This window comes from Ustilago hordei, assembly GCF_900519145.1.
Source record: "Ustilago hordei strain Uho2 genome assembly, contig: UHO2_contig_14, whole genome shotgun sequence".
Lineage (NCBI taxonomy): Eukaryota > Fungi > Basidiomycota > Ustilaginomycetes > Ustilaginales > Ustilaginaceae > Ustilago > Ustilago hordei.
The window spans coordinates 356,581-377,483 of NW_024545255.1; the positions used below are offsets into that span (position 1 = coordinate 356,581).

A 20,903-nucleotide genomic window follows, 5' to 3' on the forward strand; every position below is an offset into this window, starting at 1 on the left:
GTCAGAACGTGTTTCGTTCATCTTCCAGCGTAAGTCTTGCGGCAGAGGGTGGAGTGGATTGCGAGCAACTCTTTAGGGCGGAGGGAGGGTGTTGAGCGTAGAGTTTGATGTTGTCTCGTGAGGAGAAGCAAGGGACAGCCAGACGAGCAGGCGGAATGGGGACTGCACGCTTCTCTGCTTAGTCTTGCATAGCGTCATCGGCGTTGACGACGTGCTCTTCTCGTCCGAGCGAGCTGGTCTCCTTGCCTGGACTCGAGCCTGCGCCGCTGATTGGGAAAGCGCTGACTTGTGGTCGCGAAGCGAGACTGGTAGTGCCTGGCACGTTGACGGGAATGGATTGCGGCGCAGTTTGCTGGCCAGGAGGAGAGACGGCGTTGAGGCCAGGGGATGTGACGGTTGAGGCGTGCGGGATCATCTCGGGGTTGGGGATGGCAGTGCCGACGGATTGTTGTGGGGCCTTGCCAGCTTTGGAGAGAGCATAGTCACCCGAGTCGAAGTACTTGCGCTCCTTGAGCTTGTTTTGCAACAAGTCCTTCTTAGGCAGTTTGCCGTAGAGTCGGAAGAGCTTCTGCTCCTCTTCGTTCAAGGACGAGATGTCGATCTTGTTTCGCTGAGCGGGCAACATATTGGAGGCTGTGGTGTACGTGGAGGAGAGATGGAAGCTGTACCGAACGCCGAGGGTTAGTAAAGTCCGGGGGGAGGTGGGAGAGAGAAGGAAGCTGCGATGCGGGTGAGATCGAGATGGGCTCGTTGCGATGCAAGTTTGGAAGGCCTATAGTGACGATAAAAACAGTCGATGGTACCAATGGATGAAGTGACGACAGGATGGGAAGTTGGAGTCAACGGGAAAAGGCAAAGATGAGGGATCGAGGGTCGTCGGAGCCAACTTATGAGAATCTGTCCAGGGTTCACCGTTGCTTGCTTGCTAGAGCGACGCCGACGTGAGAGCCAAAAAGCAAGCCAGCTTGGCAGTCGAAATTCAGGGAAAAGGGCAGGGGCCAAGCCAAAAAGAAAAAGAAAAAAAAGAAAAAAAAGAAAAAAAAAAAAAAAAGAGGCGTGTGACTTTATGGAAGAGAGCGACTGGGCACCGTTTCCTCCGGATAGAAAGGGCCCTTTCGCCTCCAAATATCCCCTTCACCCACGGGTCGTAATCTAACTAATGGATGAGCGAGCGAGGCGACACAGACTAGCAGAGTGAGGCATCTCGGCTGGATGCGACAAGAAGCATGTTGCAACCAATAGCTTTTGAGCAGCCACACCGGAGACGTCTTGTGATACAGATTTGGCAGTGATAGGGTGCATGCAAGGGCCGAGATGAAAGCGTGGGAGAGTGCAACACCGTGTGGCAGCTCTCCACAGCAAGAGCTGACGTCTGTCCGGATCTGTCAGGAGCTCACCTTTTCTGAGAAGGAGAAATGCGCGTCCTCTTCGATTGCACTTGGGCTTTCTCTGAATGGCCGCTGCAAAAATGAACCATTCCGCGCACGGACTCCGTCTTTCTATTGGCCGCAGAACTTGCTTGTATTCGATTTCAAGACATTTTTTTTTGTATTGAGATTGTTGAAATAGCAATCAAAGGCTGGGTTTTGACGGCGCGCGGACCTCTGCTTGCCCTTTCCTGGTGATGCTAGATGACGAACGTGGTCCCAAAGCTCGTTTGCTTGCTTGTTGCCACGCGAGTATAATTGGCCTTCATTGCACTACAACATCGACGATGTCCGACGGCTGCTCAGCTTTGCTATGCCCATGCCACGTTTTGTTTGCTATGACTGATGCTATGACGCTGTGATGCGGCATTCGCTTGATGACCGACGAGCCACGATGTTGTACAAGCTCTCATTCGACGAATCATAGACAGTAGCAGTTGTGAAAGCATCATTCCCTCTAGGCTCAACCCGATGCACGTGAAGCTGCCACCCTCTTCCTCTTCCACCTTTGTTGCTTGACAGTCAAAAGATTGGTGGTAGCGAGCGAGCCGAGTCTAGGCTAACGTAGCGCGAACATGAAAGAAACAGACAAACCCTTGTTTCACAGGATGCTGAGATGCTGATGAAATGCAGAGAGGGCGACAACGCGAGCAGCGGCTTGAAACGTTGGGCCGCGCCTGAGAATTGTCTTTTTGCCTTTTTTTCCCCCTTCAACGGTTAGTTATCTATCGCCCTTCACAACGCGTGAAAACTGTTGGAAAAGGAGGCTGAGAAATTGAGGAAAAAAGGAATGTTAAATTGCCTGACTCGGGTGAGGAGTAGCTGCGCGTTGGTCACGTGCCCCTTTGCTCACCATTGAAAAATGCACATCTATCCATTCGCACGATAAGCCCTTTGCTGGTCGCGCCTTGCCTAGCCTCTCGAAACCTGATCCGTTCGCGGCCGAAAGACCCAACAACAGCCCAAAAAGACGCTTCCTCGTCGCATCGTTTTCCAGGAGCGAGAGACGTGATCCTCCACCACCTTGAGTGTGTCCCTTTCCAACTCTGCACCACCTACTTCCTTTCGTATCACACCCTTTCGTATCACGCCCTTTCGTCGATCGATCCTAACTATTGTAAGTTTCACCTTGTCATCATTCAGTGTTGACCGCTGCGTGTCAGTTCGGCGTTCCGACCCCTATTGGAAAGCCAGAGTTGAACAATATTCCAACACTTTGATGTAGAGTGTTGAACGTGTTGCAAGCTCAAGAAACTGACATACGTCTCTACCTTCCCATCGCATCGCATCGCATCGCCACTGCACATTGCTCTTGGCTAAACTCAACAGCACAATGGCTCCCGTCATCTCTCAGCCCGTTCCCCCTTCCTGGAAGGACCTTGGCAAGGCCGCCGGTGACCTCCTCTCCAAGGACTACCCCATCCACGGCAACTCGCTCGAGGTCAAGACCAAGACGCCCAACGGTGTCACCTTCCGTGTTCTCGGTATCCGTGACTCCAAGTCTCAGGCGATCAACGGTGACCTGGAGGCCAAGTGGGAGGACCGCAAGAACGGTGTCACCTTCACCCAGGCCTGGTCCACTGCCAACGTCCTCCGCAACCACATCGAGCTGGAGAACCACATCGCAAAGGGTCTCAAGCTCGAGCTGGTCTCCACCCTCGTCCCCGAGAAGCAGACCAAGAACGCTCTTTTCGCATCCACCTACAAGCAGCCCGGTCTGCACACGCGTCAGCATCTTGACCTCTTCAAGGGCCCCACCTTCACCGCTGATGCCGTTCTCGGCCGCGATGGCTTCCTCGCTGGTGCCGAGGCGAGCTACGACGTCAAGGAGGGCAAGTTGAGCCGATACAACCTCGGTGCTGGCTTCCACGCTCCTGACTACGCCGTCACCCTGCACGGTCTCGGCAACCTGTCGACTTACTCGGCCAGCTACTACCACCGTGTCAACGCTGACACCGAGGCAGGTGCCCGTGCCACTTACGACTCCAAGAGCCCCAACTCGAACGTCAACCTCGAGGTTGGTACCAAGACCTACCTTGACAACGCCGCTTTCGTCAAGGCCAAGATCAACAACGCCGGTATCCTCTGCCTCGGCTACACCCAGGCTCTGCGACCGGGAGTCAAGGCCTCGTTCGGTCTTGCCCTCGACACTGTCAAGCTGAGCGACTCTCAGGCTTCCGCCAACGCCCACAAGCTCGGTGCTTCAGTTACCTTTGAGGCCTGATCTGTTCCTATAGCTGCTCAGCAAAGTCAGCAAAGTCGACAAGGATGATTTCGCTTTTGCTTTTTTCGTCTTTCGGAATAATAACAGCACTTGCCCTTCTCTTTTCGAGTCACAATGTAATATCGGCAGTTGCGAAAAAGAAAAAAAAAAAAACACAGTGAAACGAAGGTCGCCATTAAAAACGAGCATCTTATCGAGAGGCTCGATGGCCTTCGACTGCCCTATCTTGTCGTGTGATGTTTCCTTGCGCTGCTTGTCTGGACTGCCATTCCGAACTGAAGGAGACGCTCTACATCAAGCCACACCGAGCTTGCTGAACAAGCCTTTCGGATAAGCCGAGGGCGAAGCGATGTGGCGTGAGAAATGCTTCGGCTTCTTTCCGATAGTGCCACCGTGGCTTGGTCAGATGATCTCTTTCCTGCCCTTAACTACGACTGCCCTTACGACTGGAGGCAAGCTCAGACAGCTTTTTTTTTTTTTTTTTTTTTTTTTTTTTTTTTTTTTTTTTGGTCGTTAGCAAAGTCGTCGATCTCGAGTCTGGATCGGGCATTCCTCATGGCATCCATCACTACCACCGCTGCACATTGCAGGCCCGTCCGTATGAGTCAAGAGGGCAGCGCACCATCCAACTCCAGCTTCACTGTCTCGACAACCGGCTCGAGCTTTCAGGTCGGACGAGAGAGCAACATTCGAGTGCAAGTTCGAGTGGCAGATGTTACGCAGGATCACTTGCACCTTGCTTTACTCGATCAGAATGCAGACTGCCTCGATCTGCGCAACTCAGACTTGGCAGGCCATCACTTGATCATCACAGCAAACATGCTATCTCGACAACTTGCCGTCGTTCCTCTCGATCGCCACCAAATGTCGAATCTTACCCTTGCCATGGCGGAAGCGACAATCTTGGTGAGCACTTGCCAATCACGACAACCTTGGATACAAGTCAACACTGAAGAGCAAAGCACACTAATCCAGGCCATCTCATCTTTAGCTTCGCAATGGTTGGCTCGACTACTCTGCCATGCGTTCGCAATGGTGCTTCTCTCTCGTTCCTGTTCCGACACCATCGTCATCACAAGTATCGCCTTGGCAGGTACAGCTGCAACATGGTAAGTTTGAAAATCGCTCCGGTCTGTTGACTTACCCTTCACTCACTCCATCCGTCGACCTTTGCTTGATCCGACAGCTGTAGTGATGACGCTAGTGCCAGGTAACATGACCGATATGGATCAGTGTTTCAGATGCTTCCGCGTCGAATTGCAATGGTCGCATCCCATCCAAGCTGATGCCAAAGACATAGACGCCTTGCTGCGAATGCGACCTCTTTCACCAATCATGGGCAATCTTGTAGAGCAGTTGACATCTCGTCTATTGGTCGAGGCTCTGCTCAGCTCTTCCTCCTCCGCCCAGCTCTTCCATCGTTCATGGCAACATCGTCAACGCCAAGTTGAGCCGCTTCTGGGAAGCATCGCCATGTCCATCCGCTCGCTTATCTCCAACGCATCCGAAGCAACACAGCTTCAACCTCTCCTACAACCAATCCCTCTGTCGCAGTCCTCGCCCAGCCTGATCACCATCGCCAACCTATTGACTCAGCTGGACCATGCTGCCAACCCATCCAAAGCATCTCCCACCACAAATGCTGTTCAGCTTTCGCGACAACACATTCTCTCACCTTCATCAGAGCATCCCCCCAGTCCCGGCAGCGCCTGGGAGGTGGTCGAGTCTGGCATGGAGTGGTCCTCGCTCAAAGCCTGCGGTGCCAAGCAGCAGACTGCAGTCAAGGGGGAAGCCGTGCAAGTGCCTCCCGGCATCATACCCTTCCCACCGGACGATGATCTGATGCACTGGATCCAATCCGCCGGATGAGTTGCATAGTCGATCTCAACACGCCGACCTACTAACCCACAAATCGTAGTCCCAACTCAAGCGCTTGTCGCAATTTAAGACAATCTCTGTCGAAAGATACAATTACAATGAGTGACATGCCTCAGACCGTGAACATGCAACTCAGTCTACAGTAATACACGGCCGGAAGCAACGATAAGCGAATGGCCCACCTGTCCGCTGAACATCGACTGCTTGCGTGGGGTCTACGAGAGAGGAACAAAGCAAACGACCAACAGAGAGGGAAGGCCGCACGGCGCGATCTTCATCTCAAACACGCCACGTGTAGGCACAGTGGACCTACTGCCATCATCCTTTTGCCGCACAATCTCGGCGTTCCAGTAGAGGGGCGCCGTCTTTCCAACCGTTGGCACGTAGCTTCCATCCTCGGCTTGCATCCCACCCACTGCAGTCTCGTATAGTCGGAAGAATTCGGACGCCGAGCTTTCAGTCATGAGCTCGTAGCACGACATCTTACCTCCGCTCAGTTGCTCTCTCCGCCTTCCACACAGGTCCTGAGCTAGCTGATTTGAGGCATAAACCTCGCCGGCTTTGCGACACACTACCATAGGAACAGGCGTGAATGGCACCACCGACTCGGAGAAGTAGCGCACGTTTCCGGCCCACTCTGCCTGCAACTGGATCATGCTCGATGGCTGAATGTTGTCTTCCAAAGAGAACCAGAGCCGCCTCACCTTGGACAACGCCGCCTCAACCGACCTGATCGACTCTTCGGACCAGCTTTGCTCCGTCATGTATCGCATCAGTGAGGCGTAGCCTTTGCGGTATGGATATGGCGCGTACACATCACCTGGATTCTGTCCCGTCACGGGTGCCACTGCCTTTGACGTATCTCGATCTTGATGGCCAGGGTTGCTATTGCCACGCCTCCGATCCTTGACAGGAGCTGGCTGAATTGCGCCAGTGTTTGTGACATTGGCATGAACAGCGTTGGTGCCACCAATCGAGGAGAGGTCAACATTCGAGGCATCACCCGTGCCCGCAGGATGCGGCCGCATCTGCTGTGAGTGCGTTGGCGCTCCATTGTATCGCCGAGGATTGTGCTGATCCATGCAAGGTCCAGCAGAAGGATCAATGTGGTGACCATGCGATGCGTGCATCAGACTCCCTGCAGCGATCTGGTTGCTAGGATGGTGCTGAGGATGCGTCGATGGAATACTGCGCTGTTGCTCTGCATGTTGTGGCTGGAAGAGAGGGCCTGGTTGACCAATGGACTGAGGAGGATGCATTCCTTGTTGGTGGCACATGTTGGCTGGCCGAGGGTTGAAGGCATCTGCGACATCGAAAAAGTAAGCCGAGAAGAGCGAGTCCAACTCTGCCGATGATGGCGGCTGAAAGATTGGCTGACCCTGCAAGAGCTGCGAATTTGCAGCCCTTGCTGCCGTCGAAAACTCGGCTTGCATCGGCATTGTGGAGAAAGGAGCGGCGCTGTGATGAGGCATGGCGCTACTCAGCAACGATCCTTGGCTAGTCGCCGTCGAGGTGGGGATCGCATGTGCATGGGTGGGCGTTGAAGTATACAAGCTCGCTGGATTGCTGAATTCGTAAGCGCCAGATGGTCTGTTATCACCATGTCGGTCAACATCGTTGATGTGTTGGTGCGGCACTTCTGTCTTTGCCTTCCTCTTACGTCTTTGTCCACTGTCCAGTCTCGTCATATCCGTGCCCATCAACGTCGATGATAAAGCGCCGCTGCCCGGTCGCGCGGTTCCTGGACCTGCGGAAGGCGGCGGAGGAGACACAAAGGCGTCCTTGATAGAGCCTGCATTCGAGCCTGTCTCTTGACCGGCAAACCAGCCACCATCTTGCAAGGGCTGGCCGTCTTGTGGAGGGTCCACACATCGATCTGCGATACCGCGCTTCACACAGCGATGACATGGCCTCTTGTCCTCACAGACGAGATGCGATCTTCGGCAGTAGATACAGGCTTGCCTCAGCTTCTTCTTTCTTGGTGGTAGGAGTCCAATGCTGGAGGCATCGCCCCTTTCTCCACCGCCTCCGTCAGCCGAACTGTTGCTTGGTCCGACGCCAGGATGGTGATGGCGTTGCAAGGCTTCCGAAGCTACGTGAAGCGAAGAGCTTCTCATGCCATTGTTGATGGGCGGCTTCGGGTCGGAAGAGGGCACATAGTCGTCCAAGAGGTAGTTGGGCAAGACCTTGCGATTACCTCGTGTTGAATACATGAGTCCGTGTGGGCGACCACGCAGCTCCGTGGAGTGTACCTGATTTCGAAGCCACCGACACGAGCGACTCGCGAGATGCCGGCAGGTCAGGAAGAGAAAGGTATAGGGTGCTAGGTCGCAGCAACGAAGGACGCGATGACGGATGACTGGGCGATTGTTCTTGACCGATGACGTGATGGATGCGAGAGGAAAGGCAAGTCGGAGCTTGGCCAGAAAGGCGTATGGCAATGGCTTGGCGAGGTCGGCTTATGAGATGAGATGCGCCGGAAATGCTCGAACGGGGTCGGTGGTCTTATGTGTTTGGTGGAGAAGGTGCTGACCGATCTGGAAGAACTGACGATGTGAACCTGTCCGATGCCGGTTCCGGATTGCCAAAGTAGGTGGATGAAAGAAGTTTGACGAAGAAGAGCGAGCGGCTCGTGGAAGCTGCTGGTGATGATGGAAGGAGGTCGAGAGGCCCAAGAACGGAATCTTGATCAAGATGAGATGTGGGAAGCTTGCGACATTGGAAGTGATGATGTCAAGCGGTTTACGAGCGGAATTTTGCTCAAGCAAGCCTTGCTCCTTCCCGACTTTTCACGAGGGGTCGAGGAGACAACCAGCCACAGATGGTTCCTTTGTCTGCACCAGCGAGAATGGCAAGCGCCTCGTCCTTCTTTCGCTAGACGGCGCTGCTGAACGGAAATGAAGTCTGTGAGGGATGGATGAGAAGCAAAGGAGCGAGCGATGATGGGAGGAAGAAATTTGGATCGACGAGGGTCCGCTTAAACACATGCAACTCGGATACTTCGGCACAAGGAACAAACAATCTCGTTTAGAAGCTCTATACTAGTTCAGCTCAGGCGGGAAGACATCCAGAAGATCATCCTTCCATGCGACCTAACCAATAGCCAGGACACATGCAAAGCTGAAACTTCGGTTTCAGAGGCACAGTAGCAATCCGATTTCGACCTTGCGTCTCCACACTGCGTTGTCGTCTTTGCACGACAAGCACCAGATGAACGGCGATCTGGCTTTGATCTGACTTATGTAAGTCGCTGTGTATCAGAAGCCAAATCTAGAATTGCTGAGCAAAGTTGAAGAGCATCGTTGATTCATCAGAATTCGGTCGGTGACCTCACTTGCCGAAAGGCATCTCTCTACTGCGTTCACCAACGACAACGCGATTCATCTCAGGCCGCCCACCGTGGAGGATGGGCAATAACATGGCTTTTGATGCTGCTCCTTCTCAACTTAATCGACCTTTGCGATCGGAAGCAAGGTGGATAGGCACGTTTTTTCTCACGCTCACGATGAAGCCTTCGCAATCGCGATCCGCTTGAGCTCCACTAGCAGTTGGAACAATGGTCAGCAGCTCGGCCAATTTTCGTCACATCAGTGGGTGTAGAAAGCGGTAAACCTGGACGCTCCTCGTACGAAACTCAATATCTTGCACCAACACTATCTCTCTCCATAATCCGGCAAATTCTTCCGTGACAGCTGGTTGCGCCTCAAGCTCAGGTCTCAATCCACGAAACATACACAGCACATGGAAGCATCAGGGTCCTGTCACCAAGCGAACAAAGTTTCGCACTGAACAATCAAGATTGCTTCAAGAACAACGAAATAGATCAACTTGCAAACTGCGGCTGCCAAAGCTTACAGACATTAGCAATGTTGTGCGAGACGATCCTTCCGCACAACGGCAAACCTGTCAATGCGATTCTATTGGGCTTCCTTACTTGGTCTTCTGCCTCTTCGCAGCGCTCTGAGCCTTCATGCCTTGAATCCTGTAGATCTCCTTCATCTCTGCCTTTCTCTTTTGCGCTCTGATCTCTTCGTCCTTTGCAGCGAGTTTGGCCTTTTCGCTCTTGTTTTCATTGTTCTTCTTTTTCCTCTTCTCCTCTTTCTCCCTCTGGACCGTCTTCATCTGTTGCAACAGGGCCAATGCTTTCTTTTCGTCTCCTTCCAACACCACCGCACGTTTTGCCAAGTAGCAAGTACCTTTTGCTGCCTGCATCTGTTTGGGTTTGGACTTGAATGGCAATTCCGCTTGTAAAGCCCTTGGAACTCGTAACGGATTGAACTTTCTTTCTGTAGTACGTTGCACATCGCGATAAGATGAGTTGATATGGTTCGGAGCTTTAAGTTGTCGTTCTTTTCTGACTGCACCTGTGAGTCGCATTCCTTGCCAAGTTCTCCTTTCGCCGGAAAGAAGAAGGGAAGTGACAGGATTGTAGAACTTGCGAGGTTGAATGGTATACCACGCTCTTAAAAACACGATATCCGACATCAAAATTTTATCTTCAAACGTCGCCCTAAAATGTCCTTCCGGTTTGGCCAAGGCCTTTTTAACTTGACCTCGAATGCCCGAAACCGTTTTAATATGGGCCCCTTGGAATTTTGCAAGCTCCAATGCGGAGGAGAACATATCCTTGATGAAAGCCGTATTCTTGTAAATTTTGCTTGGGGTTCCGGTAAGTTTGAGCTTCTTAACAATCTTTTGCGAGCCCGAATCCACATCCAACACCACCCCCGTCGCCGAAACCCGGAAAGAAGGAGTAGAGGTCGAAAGAGTGTTGAACGCACAAAACCCAGTGTTTGGCGCCGAGATAGGTCCATAAAACGTCGCCAAACAATGCATATGCTCCGGTGTATACTTCAACATCCTATTCCTAGTTCCATCATCCAAGGAATAGATTGGAATCGATTGAAACCTTCTCCACCCCAATGAGAAGATGAGAGGATCATTGGTTTTGAGAATCTTTTGATGCCAACGATGTCGTTTAATTCGAACTTGAATAAATCCAAAACTCTCCTCACTAGCCAACAACCCTCCCACCAGAAGAGGATAGTTGGGATCAAAGTTTTCAACAAGCTCGTAGGCAACTTTGGAAAGTTCAATACGAACATAGGCTCCAGGTTGATAACCAACGACTTGATGTCGGATTTCTTCATCGACAGATTCGAATTCGGCTTTGTTAAGAGCGGCTTGCGCGGCGAGAGCATCTTTTTGTTCATCGTACCAATCTTGTTTTGAATCCGCATCGGGGTCGTCGTATTGTTCGTCGAAGCGACGTTTTAGCGCTTCTTTCTTGGCGGCGAGGGCTGAGGCTTTTGCGTCATGATCCCCGTTGTCATCGTGAGCGGCGTTGGAACCAGCATCCGAGGTAGAATCTTGGTCATCGTTGAGATCAGTGCAAGGTTCACCTCGCTTGCCGTCCTTTCGTTCTTCGAGATTGTCGGGCTCGTCGCCGGTGATGAAGAATTTTCGAATCGAGTCCAAGATTCGTTCCTCGGCCCAGTGACTCAAGTCGGAAGCTTTGGGGAGAGGTCGTGCTTGATCAGGGACGTCTTGATATTCCTCTTCTGCCTCGGTGATGGTCTTGGAGGAAGAAGCCTTGCCATCGGCAGGACGGAAGAAGAAATCGCCGTCGTCTTCTTCAGCCATCTTCCGAATATCGTCATCGTCGTTGGTGTCGCTGTAGATGTCACCGGAAGCGATCTGTTCCGGAGTCTTGTCAGAGTTGTAAATGAGACGAGCCAGGTCGATGGGACGACGGTTTTTGTTGGCTCGGACTGTGGCTTCTGCTCTTGCGGCTAGGTCGCGTTTCCATGGTGCAACCTCATCTTGGTCTTCGGAGCCAGAGGCAAATTGAGCATCCTCATCGTCGTCTTGGTTATCATCGGAATCGAGACCCATATCCGAATCACTATCTGCGAAAGGAATATCCTTCGAGCCCGGTCCACCATCTCCGTCCGCTTCAGAGGCTTTACGCGTAAACGCACGGCGACGAGCATTATCCTCATCCTCTTCATCATGAAAGCCACGATCGCTATCCCTACCATCCTCCTCCTCCTCTACATCACCATCCTCAATGTCGTCATCCAACAAGACATCGTCAAAGGCAGCCCTCCTTACACGCTTTCCCTTCCTTGGCGTGTCATACTGAAATGCATCAGCTGCAGCTGCATCCTCGGCCTGATCAGTTTTGACATCAGGCAACCCAGTCGAATCCGAATCGAAGAGTCGCAACTCGCTTTGAGCAGCAAGGTTGTCTAGCGTCGTATGAGCGTCTTGCAGATCCATCACCATCTTTTCTCCCTCTCCCGCTGGGTTGCCGTTTTCGCCATTGCGTGTAAAGTTGCCTGGGACGTTGATGTAGACTGCATCCTTGTCGAACATGACACCACCGACGTCACTCATGGGTGCGTGGATGAGTTTAGCTTTGTCGGAGAGTTTGCGACGTTTCTCGCTATCTTGCGTTGGAAGCGGGCATGGATCGTTGAGTTTTTCCACAGAAGTGATGGAAAGATCTCCGGCACCGGGGATGTGGACTCTTTGAGAAGGACGAAGATGCGTACCACGCAAATAGCCGTATACAGTAATCGTACGATCTGTTTTCGGGTTGGCACGAATCTCTTCCCTGGGCGTCAAATCCTCCATCCTATCCGCCAGCACATAGGGATGAGCATTACGGAAGATCAACGGTCTGAACTTGATCACGCCGATAAACCTGGACAAGTTCTGAATCTCGGTATCCGGATACCTGCCATTGATAATGCCTGAAAGGTAGAACAACTTTGCACCATCGTAAATCTCAGTCCAGAACCTCTGTTTCAACCTCTTCTTGGTGGCTTTGAGAGTTTTTGCCTTCTTAATCAAATCCAAATGCGTCAAAAGGCCAATCACTTTGGGAAAGCCATGCGACTGTAAAACGTTTAAAAACTCCATGGTTTCCATCTCAAAGCCAAACGATCCATCGATCATTAACAAAACCAAATCGGCCACTTTACCGATATCAATCATACTGTTAATATCGTTGTTGCACTCTAGGAACGTCACCCTTCGTTTCTTTCCCGTTACAACCGTAAGCGGACCTTTGATCTCGGCGAGCGTATGCTTGGTATACCGACGGACAAGAGAACGGATAAGGGTAGTCTTACCAACCCCTTCGGGTCCGACAACAGCGACGATGATGGGAGGGGGTTCGTCATCGGGTGTTCGATCTGCGAGAGGAACGTGGTATCGTTTCTGATCCTTTTCGGCATTGCGGAGGATTTGCTTTTGGGCAACGTTGATGTTGGCAGAGATGAAAGCTTTGGGGTTGAAACCGTTGGAGTGTTTGGTTTTGGTCTTTTCGGCTTTGCCACCCGTTTTGGCCTTGCGGTGGGCTTTGTTGGCCTGTTGTGCGTCTGCCATGGTGGTAAGTGGCAGATGATGGGTTGGGGTAAGGGGGGGCGCGATCTGCTATGCGATGCTCAGCCGGCAAGAGCAAAGCGCCAGGGCCGCGCTCGCAGGATAGATGCCTGGAAGATTGTGAGCTGCGGACTGCTTCGCGGTTGAAGTCGGCGAGAGAGTCGGTGAAGGATTCGCGGTGGTGTCAGCCTATAAGTGTCTGTAGGTGATGTAGGCAGTGGTCTCTGGCTTGTGAAGGTGATGGTGAAGAGAACTGCTGAGCAACGGCAAGAAGGTTTCGAACAAAGAAAAAGGGTCCTCGAAGCTCATTTGTCAAAAAATTCTCACCTTCTCAAGTGCTTATCCCTGATTATGTAATATTAGATCTGGGAAAGAATGGCAAGGAAAAAAAAAAAAAGAGAAAAGAAAAGAAGAAAAAAAAAAAAAAAAAAAGAAAAAAAGAGAAAGCAATGCTCCTTACCTGGGTCGAACAGGTGACCTCCCGATACCTTGTGTCCACTGCTGACAGTGGCGACTGGTGAAACTGAATTCTTCAGTCGGACGCTCGTACCAACTGAGCTAAAGAAGCTCGCTGTGATGAGACTGGAAAGGTTGTTGACACAAAGCTGTCCTCACGGATGCCTAGCTGCCACCCTTAACAGCTTCAGGTGAACAGGCATCCTAGAACAAGAAGGCAGTGAGGAATTTCATAATGGATCGGATGCGAGAGATGCTACAAGCTCAGGAAACAATCGTTGTACAAAAAGGTCGACGGTTTTGTACGACTGAAAGTGGTGTGATGTTGTCTGATGTATCTCGAGCTGATGTGTGTCAAGCCGACTTGACTGACACACAGCGCTGCTGCTTCGGCTCCACCCAAGAGACAGAACAGAATCGTACGATGTGCTGCACTCGCTACTAAACTGACATCCTCCAACCGCTGAGGTGGTCACTCGACACTTTGCATCCCTAAGCATTCCGCTCTCCCCTATATACCCTACACTCACCACAGCCGCCTCTGTACAATCACGCAAGCTCGGCGCTCTTACGACGTGTCACAGCTTGCAGCCGACTCAGCCATCCGATAGTCGCACTCCAGCCTCAACTCCCAACCTAGAGCCTATCAATCAGCCAATCTCTTGGCTTCTGCCACTCACTCTCTCTTGCTCCTCACGACAACCACAACCTATCAGACGCATCTCTCAACGAAAAAGCCTTTCCAAAGCTCCCTCATTGTCGACCGCCTTCGGCTCGTCTGAAACTATCGCGCCCGCCATGTTCCAGTCACGCGTCAACAACAACTTGCCCTCGGTCGCTGCTCCTCAACATCAGCACCAGCAGCAAGGTCAACACCAGCAGCAAGGTCAGCACCAGCAGCAAGGTCAACACCAGCAGCAAGGTCAGCACCAGCAGCAAGGTCAGCAGTCAGATTCGCTAGAAAGCCAACTGCAACACCTTCATCAGCAGCAAGCACAACAGGAAGCTATGCGCATCTTACAACAGCAGCACCTGTTGCCCAGCATCGTTGCTCCCAAGCAGGACCATCTTGGCCTTCTTCAGGACCCACCTTCGGGCCCTTGGTCAAGCCAAGATTATGACTCGATGATGTGCACCCTCATGAATGCCACCTTGCCGTCAGACCACTTCACCGACTCCTTCTCTGCTTCTTATGCTGGCTCTTTGGTATCCGGCTCCAGCGACAGCGGTGCAAGTCCCAACAGCATCAATGACCTCGTCTACGGCTCTGCCAACTTCCCAACTCCAGCCGAGTCCGACATGTGCTCTTCTGCTCGCAACCTCTCCTTTTCGCTAGCTTCTCACCACCGCAACGCTTTCAGTCCCGATGCAAGTCTCGATCTATCCAACGCATCCTACCCTCAGTCCTACTCTGGCTCTGACACCATGTCACCCTTCGCACACAACTTCAACATTCATTCCTCATCCTCATCCTCCACCTCGCCCTTTGGCCTGCACACCGTACAGCTTCCTCCAGCTTCCCTTCCTGCCAACAGCGCCTCATCATCCGCACCGAGCCAAGTCGGCGACCACTCCAACGCTGCTCAGCAACAGTGGAATCCCAACTTCCTTGCGCCTAACGCTACCGGCCTTCAGCCATCGCTTGCACCACAGCTATCACTTGCATCACAGCCATCACTTGCATCACAGCCATCGCTTGCACCACAGCCATCACTTGCATCACAGCCATCGCTTGCACCACAGCCATCGCTTGCACCACAGCCATCACTTGCATCACAGCCATCGCTTGCACCACAGCCATCGCTTGCACCACAGCCATCGCTTGCACCACAGCCAGACTCTGCCGACCTTTCTTCAACATCGGTGCCATCGAGCTCCAGTCAAGTGAACGGCACTAGCAAAAAGAGACGCGCTGGTGGAGATGCTGCTGATAACCAAGCTGCTTCCAGCAAAGCAGCTCCCAACCTCAACGCCAAGAAGGCTGCGCCAACCACTGCACCAAAGGCGCAAGCTACTGATCCTGCTCGAAAGACCAAGAAGGCCAAAGCGACGCTCGTCCCTTCCGAGCTCAAACCAGCAGCTCCTCTGAGCCAGCTCAGCAGCAAGCTTCCTCACATGGAAGTCGGCAGTAACGCTACTGCACTCGCCGCTATCGAAAGGCTCAAAGCTAAGCGACTTCAGCAAAGCCAAGCTGCCGCTGCTGCATCTCAAGACCCCTCGCAGGCTGCTGGCCCTGGACCGACAGCCGACAAGCCACAGCTTGATCCTGCCACTCGACAGCAGAAGAAGGTGGCTCACAATGCTATCGAGAGGAGGTACCGTAACAACATCAATGACAGGATCGCAGCTCTTCGTCGTGCTGTGCCCGCCCTTGGCGAGATTCGACCGCGCAAGACACCTTCCGGCCGCAGAAGTCGCAAAGCCCAGCAGGAAGAGGATCTCGTTGATGGTGTCCCTGCCGCAACCAAGCTCAACAAAGCCACGATTCTTGGCAAAGCTACCGACTACATCAAGTATCTCAAGTCCAGAGAGCTTCGATTGGCAAGCGAGGTCGCTGGTCTTCGTGAGTTGGTCCGCAGTCTTGAGGGTGGTGAGGAGCTGCTTGAGCTCTGGGAGGCTGAGATGGACAAGGTCGTCGCTGAGCAAGAGGCTTTTGCTGCTGCAGCTGCAGCTAAGGAAGAGCAAGAGGCTGAAGAGGCCTCGGGCAATGCTCAAGGTGAAGACGACGATGATCAAGACGACGATGATCAAGATGACGATGATCAAGATGACGATGCTCAAGAGGATGAGGACGAAGCAGACGCCGGTGAGAGCTCTTACAACAGTGCATCTTCTTCATCGCCACCATCAGCTACAAGTTGTACTCGTTCCAAGGCCCGTCGTGGCCGTCGTTCTGGCATGGGTGGTGCGCTTTCCTCTATTGCTTCTTCTCGATACATGCTGGCTACCTTGTTGGGTATCAGCTTGATTGGGTCTGCTACCGAGTTCGCACTCGATGCCACTGCATCGGACGGTACTGTGGCCGTTGGTCGCCCGGCTGCTGGTAAGCTTATGGTCGATGCAAGCCGTCAGCTGCTCAAACGTTCAGCCACCTACATGGCACCCACTACCTCGATCGCTCAGGAGTCGCATGCCTTTGATGCTGTCCCTACGCATGCACTCGCATTTGAGGTGCTGCGTATTGTTTCGTTTGCTTTCTGCTTCCTCTTGCTCGTCTGGCCACTCTTCTCTCGTCTCTTTGCCGCAAAGTCTCGCTGCACTCGTTCGCTCGAGGCTGTTGACGAGTCCGACGCTGAACTGGAGGCTGGATCGGTCGGTGAGAGTCGAAAGCTGCGCCTGGCTCTGACCAAGGGCGACATGGATGTGGCTACCTTTGACACTGCCTTGCGCTCTCACATCGATGCGCCTGTCTCTGCCATTCTTGCAGCTCCCTCGGTCATTGTAGCATGCTCGCGTCTTGCTCTCAGCCGAGTCTCGCGCATCCACAAGCTTGTCGCATATCAGAGACTGGACAATGAAGAAGCTGCAGCTCTCGGTCGTTTGCTTGAAGTCGAGACGCTCTGCGAAGCCAAAGCACAGTCCTCAGCAATGCTTCGACTTTCGACGGCACTGCGTCTTGCAAACAGCGAGTATGTCGGCGGCAAGCTGCCAATCACCTCGATCAGGGACCCTATCTTGGCGACACCTAGACTCAAGGCAACCCTGGCGCTGTCGTTGGCTCGTCTGGGTGAAGGTGTTGACTCTGTTCAAGATCTTTCTGATCAGCTTTGGACTGAAGCAAGAACATCGCTTCGCCTTTCCATCTCGAGCAACGCCAACAGCACCGGCCACATTGCACCTTCGGCGTCGGAGAAGGACCAGGACTTGACCGAAACCGAGGACGCTTCCTGGCTCTCCTCTGTGCTGTCGCTCGACCTTGACACTGCTCTTGAATTGCTCGCCCTTGCATCGAGCACCGTCGATCCTCGCGATTGCGACTTTTCTGCGGTACTTGCTATCGCAGACGTTCACTATTGTTCTCGTCTCACCAGTGTTTGGGAGAAACTGCTAGCAAGTCTCGTACGTGCCTCATGTCCCTCTGTCTCGGAGTCACAAACTTCATCGCTAGTGCGATGCTTTGCCACCCTTCAATGCAAGCAGAGGCTCGATCTTGACGTAGTTGGAGATGCCGTTCAACGAAAGGTCTTGCACACAGAAATCACTTCTCTCGCCAGAACAGCGCCTCGCACATCACGAGCATGGCAAATGGCCCAAGTAACACTCGCTACTTGGTCTGCTATTCTCGGTAAGCTTGCACTCGCTCGTCACGTCACCTCTATCCTCGGCGAACATCTCTCTACTCTTGAGAAGACGCGTGGTTTGGCTTGTGTTTCCGCACTTGATTCCTTTGTTAACACCACCTCTCAATGCGTAGCGGTGACTGTAACGAAAGAGGATCTGGACGCAAAAGCAACACTATTCATCTCCTGGCTTTCTTTCTTACGTACTTTCGCCCACCCACCTACCACCGTCAAAGATCTACATAACGCTACACTTCGCATTAGGAAACTTGTTGCTGCTGCTACTACTTGTATCCACACCACTTCCTCTGCGCTTCAAGAGCAAGAGCAAGAGCATCTGCAAAGTAGTCTCGACCTTATTACCGATCTTTGCACTGCTTTGGCTAGCAAGATCAACCATCTTCCTTCCCTTACCACTTCTGTCTCTGGGAAGGGGGGGGTGGGCAAGTTGTTGATTGATGCTGCGAGCGATGATGAGTGTGATTCGGGGGTTGAAGTATAGCTTTCTAGGACCATTGCTCTTGCCAGTTTTCTTGTATTCTTGGAAGAAAAACATTTTTTATTTTTTATTTATTATTTATTATTTATTATTTATTATTTATTATTTATTATTTATTATTTATTATTTATTATTTATTATTTATTTATTTTTTGCTCCCCAGTCGCTTTTTTTGAACTTCTCGAATGCAATTCTTTTCAACCATCCAAACAGACACTTGCCATGGCGATCAAATCTGTGCAGACTGCATACTTACACAAGAAAAAAGCAGGATTGAAATTTCCACCAAAGAGTCATACATTATGCTCGCTATAAAAAAGCGTCAACACTTTGAAGAATCAAACTTAAGGCAAGAAAAAAAAAAACCCCTAAACCAACCAACGAAAACAAGAGGCATGTCGAGCTCTACACGAAGAGCGGATGCGGTAGAATAAAACGGCGCTAAGATGTAGAGAGCGTATAAGATGGAAAAGAAACAAGGGGGGGGAAGGGGAAGGAGGGGAGGAAAAGTCCAAGAATCAAACCAGGGTATATCGTCCACGATGATCACCAACTACACCAGGATAGTGGTACGACCTTGCATCGAGCGATGCTAAGCTACGTGCACTGTTGTGAGGCCGGCTACAAAGTGCCATCGAGTACAGCCCTAACATCGTCGACGTTTGCGAGATCGGCCAAAAACGGCATGAGATCCGTCAACTCAGTATCATGCGGATCGTTAAACCAACTACTAACAGGAACCGCATTGTTAGGATGAAAAATATAACTCGCCGGACTATTATCGATGATGATACTCTTCCCTACATCTCTTCCCAACTGAGACAGATCCTTAACGTAGTTTCCCTTGTGGTTGTAACAGCTTTCTCTAAACAGCCTGTGTCTTACGCTGTGGTGAATGTCCAGCATATCCAGCACGGGGTCTGCATATTTGGAAAGGGAAGCGGTAAAAACGACGACTTCGTAGATGAGACCCATCTGACGCATGAATTCGTCGACACCGGGACGTTTGATCACGTAGACCTTGTGCACAGTTCCATCGATTTCTACGGGTACGATAAAGTCTGCGTTCTGGATCATTTTGAAGCTGGAATGCACCAGAGTCTCATCCAGGTCGAGAACGAGGCATTTCCGTCCGGAATCAGGGGTGAAAATGGGGGGGAGTAGAGGACAGGCGTTACCGAATTGATCAAGAGGAATCCCAATTCCACCGGAAAGGATAAGACGTTGTTCTTCAGTCTGATCATCGGTAAGATAGTCTGATTCCATCTCCATCTCCTCTTCCCCATCGTCATTGTCGGTTTCGGAGCGCGTTTCATCGCCCGAGTGGCAACTTGAAGCGGGATGGTGGAGTGACGATGCACGAGATTTTCGCATTTCATCTTCCCCACCACCACCACCGGGAGCAGTAACAAAGGACGAGCCGGGAGGTACAACCGCTCCGGACATAACATCTCCTGTTTCTGCTTCCGGTAACTTTGTTCCTCCTCCAGGAGTTGTGGGATAGTCTGGCTTAGGATTTGCAGTGTTTTTCGGATTGGGTGTTGGTGCGGGTACTACAACCGCTCCTGTTGATGTTGCGGCGGGAGTAGTAGGAGCTGCTGCATTCCTCGCTGAAGCAGTGGTAGTGGCGGCGGGTGTAGGCTTCTTTTCAGACATCTCCCTCTGTACTTGCGCACTGGATGCACTAGAACATGTCAAAAAAGCCATCAGTTTCGCCGCCAAACCTGGCTTCTTTCCTCCTTGCTTGCTCACCCGGGCATTATTCCTCGCCGTGGTAGCAGTAGGGTTAGGGGTAGCCGTCTTGATCGGGGTAGTACTCGCAGTAGCCGACGCCGTCGTACTTGCCTGCTTTGCCGCCACGATGCCGACGGTGGCACGAGCAGCACCTTGATTGCTCGTTGGGACATCAATCAATCCATCCTTCTCCAGGGTTTCATGACTACTTTCTGTCGCTGCCGCCGCTTTGTCTTGTTCCGCATTCCCCACCCGCTCCGCTCCAACAGGTGCGGTTGTGGGAGTAAGTGTATTCCCAGCACTGGAACTAGCAACGATAGTCGAACAAGGTGGATCCAAGTGCTGTCCAGCCGCTTCTTCCTCGGCTGCACCTGCGGTTGTGAGAGGGGAGGAGGAAGAATGGGAACGGGCTTGGGTATGGGCTGCTTGGCAACCGAGTCTTGCTGCTTCTGCTACAGCTTGCTCCTGCGCCACAGCAGCACCTGCGGAGGTAGTGGGGGAAGTGGATTTCTTCTTCTTCTTCTTCTTCTTCTTCTTTTTAGGTAGAGCTTGTGCACTCGCACGGGGGATAGCGCTGCGGGGGGAAGAAGCTTGGTTTGGCTGAACTTGTGTTATGATTGATGCGAGTGGAGAGGAAGAGGTTTCCGAAGGGTCGGGGACGCTGGTGATTGGTGACGAGCAAGACATTGGTGGAGCGATCCGGATTAGCAACTCGGAAGGAGATGAGGCGGAAAAAGGCTCAAGGGTAAGGTTGGGATTAGAGAAGAGCGTCAGGTTGATGCAGAGACTGTGATCGACGTCGATTGGAAGAGTTCGTGCTGATGTGAAAGAGTGCGGGTTGGGATGCAATTGATGCTATGGTGCTGATGTTGCAGTCCTTTCGAGACGGGGCTAGGACTGCTCCAAGAAGACGTTGTAGAGAGAGATACGATGCTATGCTGATAGAGGATGCCGCTTAATCAAGCCTCTCCCGATCTCATGGGTTGCGTGAATGGTAGTTGAAGATCGATCGA

At 52.1% G+C, this 20,903-nt stretch overlaps 7 protein-coding genes and 1 non-coding gene across 8 annotated transcripts; 3 read left to right on the forward strand and 5 right to left on the reverse strand.

Moving 5' to 3' along the window:
- Positions 1–178: 178 nt before the first annotated feature.
- On the reverse strand, positions 179–625 carry UHO2_05592 (uncharacterized protein; the record flags this gene model as incomplete). The annotated part of the gene is made up of 1 exon (XM_041554763.1): positions 179–625. The coding sequence occupies one exon, from the start codon at positions 623–625 to the stop codon at positions 179–181; it is 447 nt and encodes a 148-aa protein (XP_041410697.1).
- Positions 626–2,760: 2,135 nt separating this feature from the next.
- On the forward strand, positions 2,761–3,651 carry UHO2_05593 (putative mitochondrial porin; the record flags this gene model as incomplete). Its single annotated transcript, XM_041554764.1, has 1 exon — positions 2,761–3,651. The coding sequence occupies one exon, from the start codon at positions 2,761–2,763 to the stop codon at positions 3,649–3,651; it is 891 nt and encodes a 296-aa protein (XP_041410698.1).
- Positions 3,652–4,206: 555 nt separating this feature from the next.
- Positions 4,207–5,520, forward strand: UHO2_05594 (uncharacterized protein; the record flags this gene model as incomplete). The annotated part of the gene is made up of 3 exons (XM_041554765.1): positions 4,207–4,557; positions 4,643–4,760; positions 4,838–5,520. 3 exons carry the CDS (start codon positions 4,207–4,209, stop codon positions 5,518–5,520), a joined length of 1,152 nt encoding a protein of 383 aa, XP_041410699.1.
- A 224-nt stretch (positions 5,521–5,744) lies between these two features.
- UHO2_05595 (related to RDS2 - Transcription factor involved in regulating gluconeogenesis and glyoxylate cycle genes) lies at positions 5,745–7,742 on the reverse strand (the record flags this gene model as incomplete). Its single annotated transcript, XM_041554766.1, has 1 exon — positions 5,745–7,742. The coding sequence occupies one exon, from the start codon at positions 7,740–7,742 to the stop codon at positions 5,745–5,747; it is 1,998 nt and encodes a 665-aa protein (XP_041410700.1).
- A 1,717-nt stretch (positions 7,743–9,459) lies between these two features.
- Positions 9,460–12,924, reverse strand: UHO2_05596 (putative BMS1 - GTP-binding protein, required for distinct steps of 40S ribosome biogenesis; the record flags this gene model as incomplete). The annotated part of the gene is made up of 1 exon (XM_041554767.1): positions 9,460–12,924. The coding sequence occupies one exon, from the start codon at positions 12,922–12,924 to the stop codon at positions 9,460–9,462; it is 3,465 nt and encodes a 1,154-aa protein (XP_041410701.1).
- A 447-nt stretch (positions 12,925–13,371) lies between these two features.
- Positions 13,372–13,489, reverse strand: tRNA-Phe(GAA). Its single transcript has one exon. It is a non-coding gene; the product is annotated as a tRNA-Phe (tRNA).
- A 686-nt stretch (positions 13,490–14,175) lies between these two features.
- On the forward strand, positions 14,176–18,159 carry UHO2_05597 (uncharacterized protein; the record flags this gene model as incomplete). Its single annotated transcript, XM_041554768.1, has 1 exon — positions 14,176–18,159. The coding sequence occupies one exon, from the start codon at positions 14,176–14,178 to the stop codon at positions 18,157–18,159; it is 3,984 nt and encodes a 1,327-aa protein (XP_041410702.1).
- A 618-nt stretch (positions 18,160–18,777) lies between these two features.
- UHO2_05598 (uncharacterized protein) lies at positions 18,778–20,577 on the reverse strand (the record flags this gene model as incomplete). Its single annotated transcript, XM_041554769.1, has 1 exon — positions 18,778–20,577. The coding sequence occupies one exon, from the start codon at positions 20,575–20,577 to the stop codon at positions 18,778–18,780; it is 1,800 nt and encodes a 599-aa protein (XP_041410703.1).
- Between the last annotated feature and the right edge of the window lie 326 nt (positions 20,578–20,903).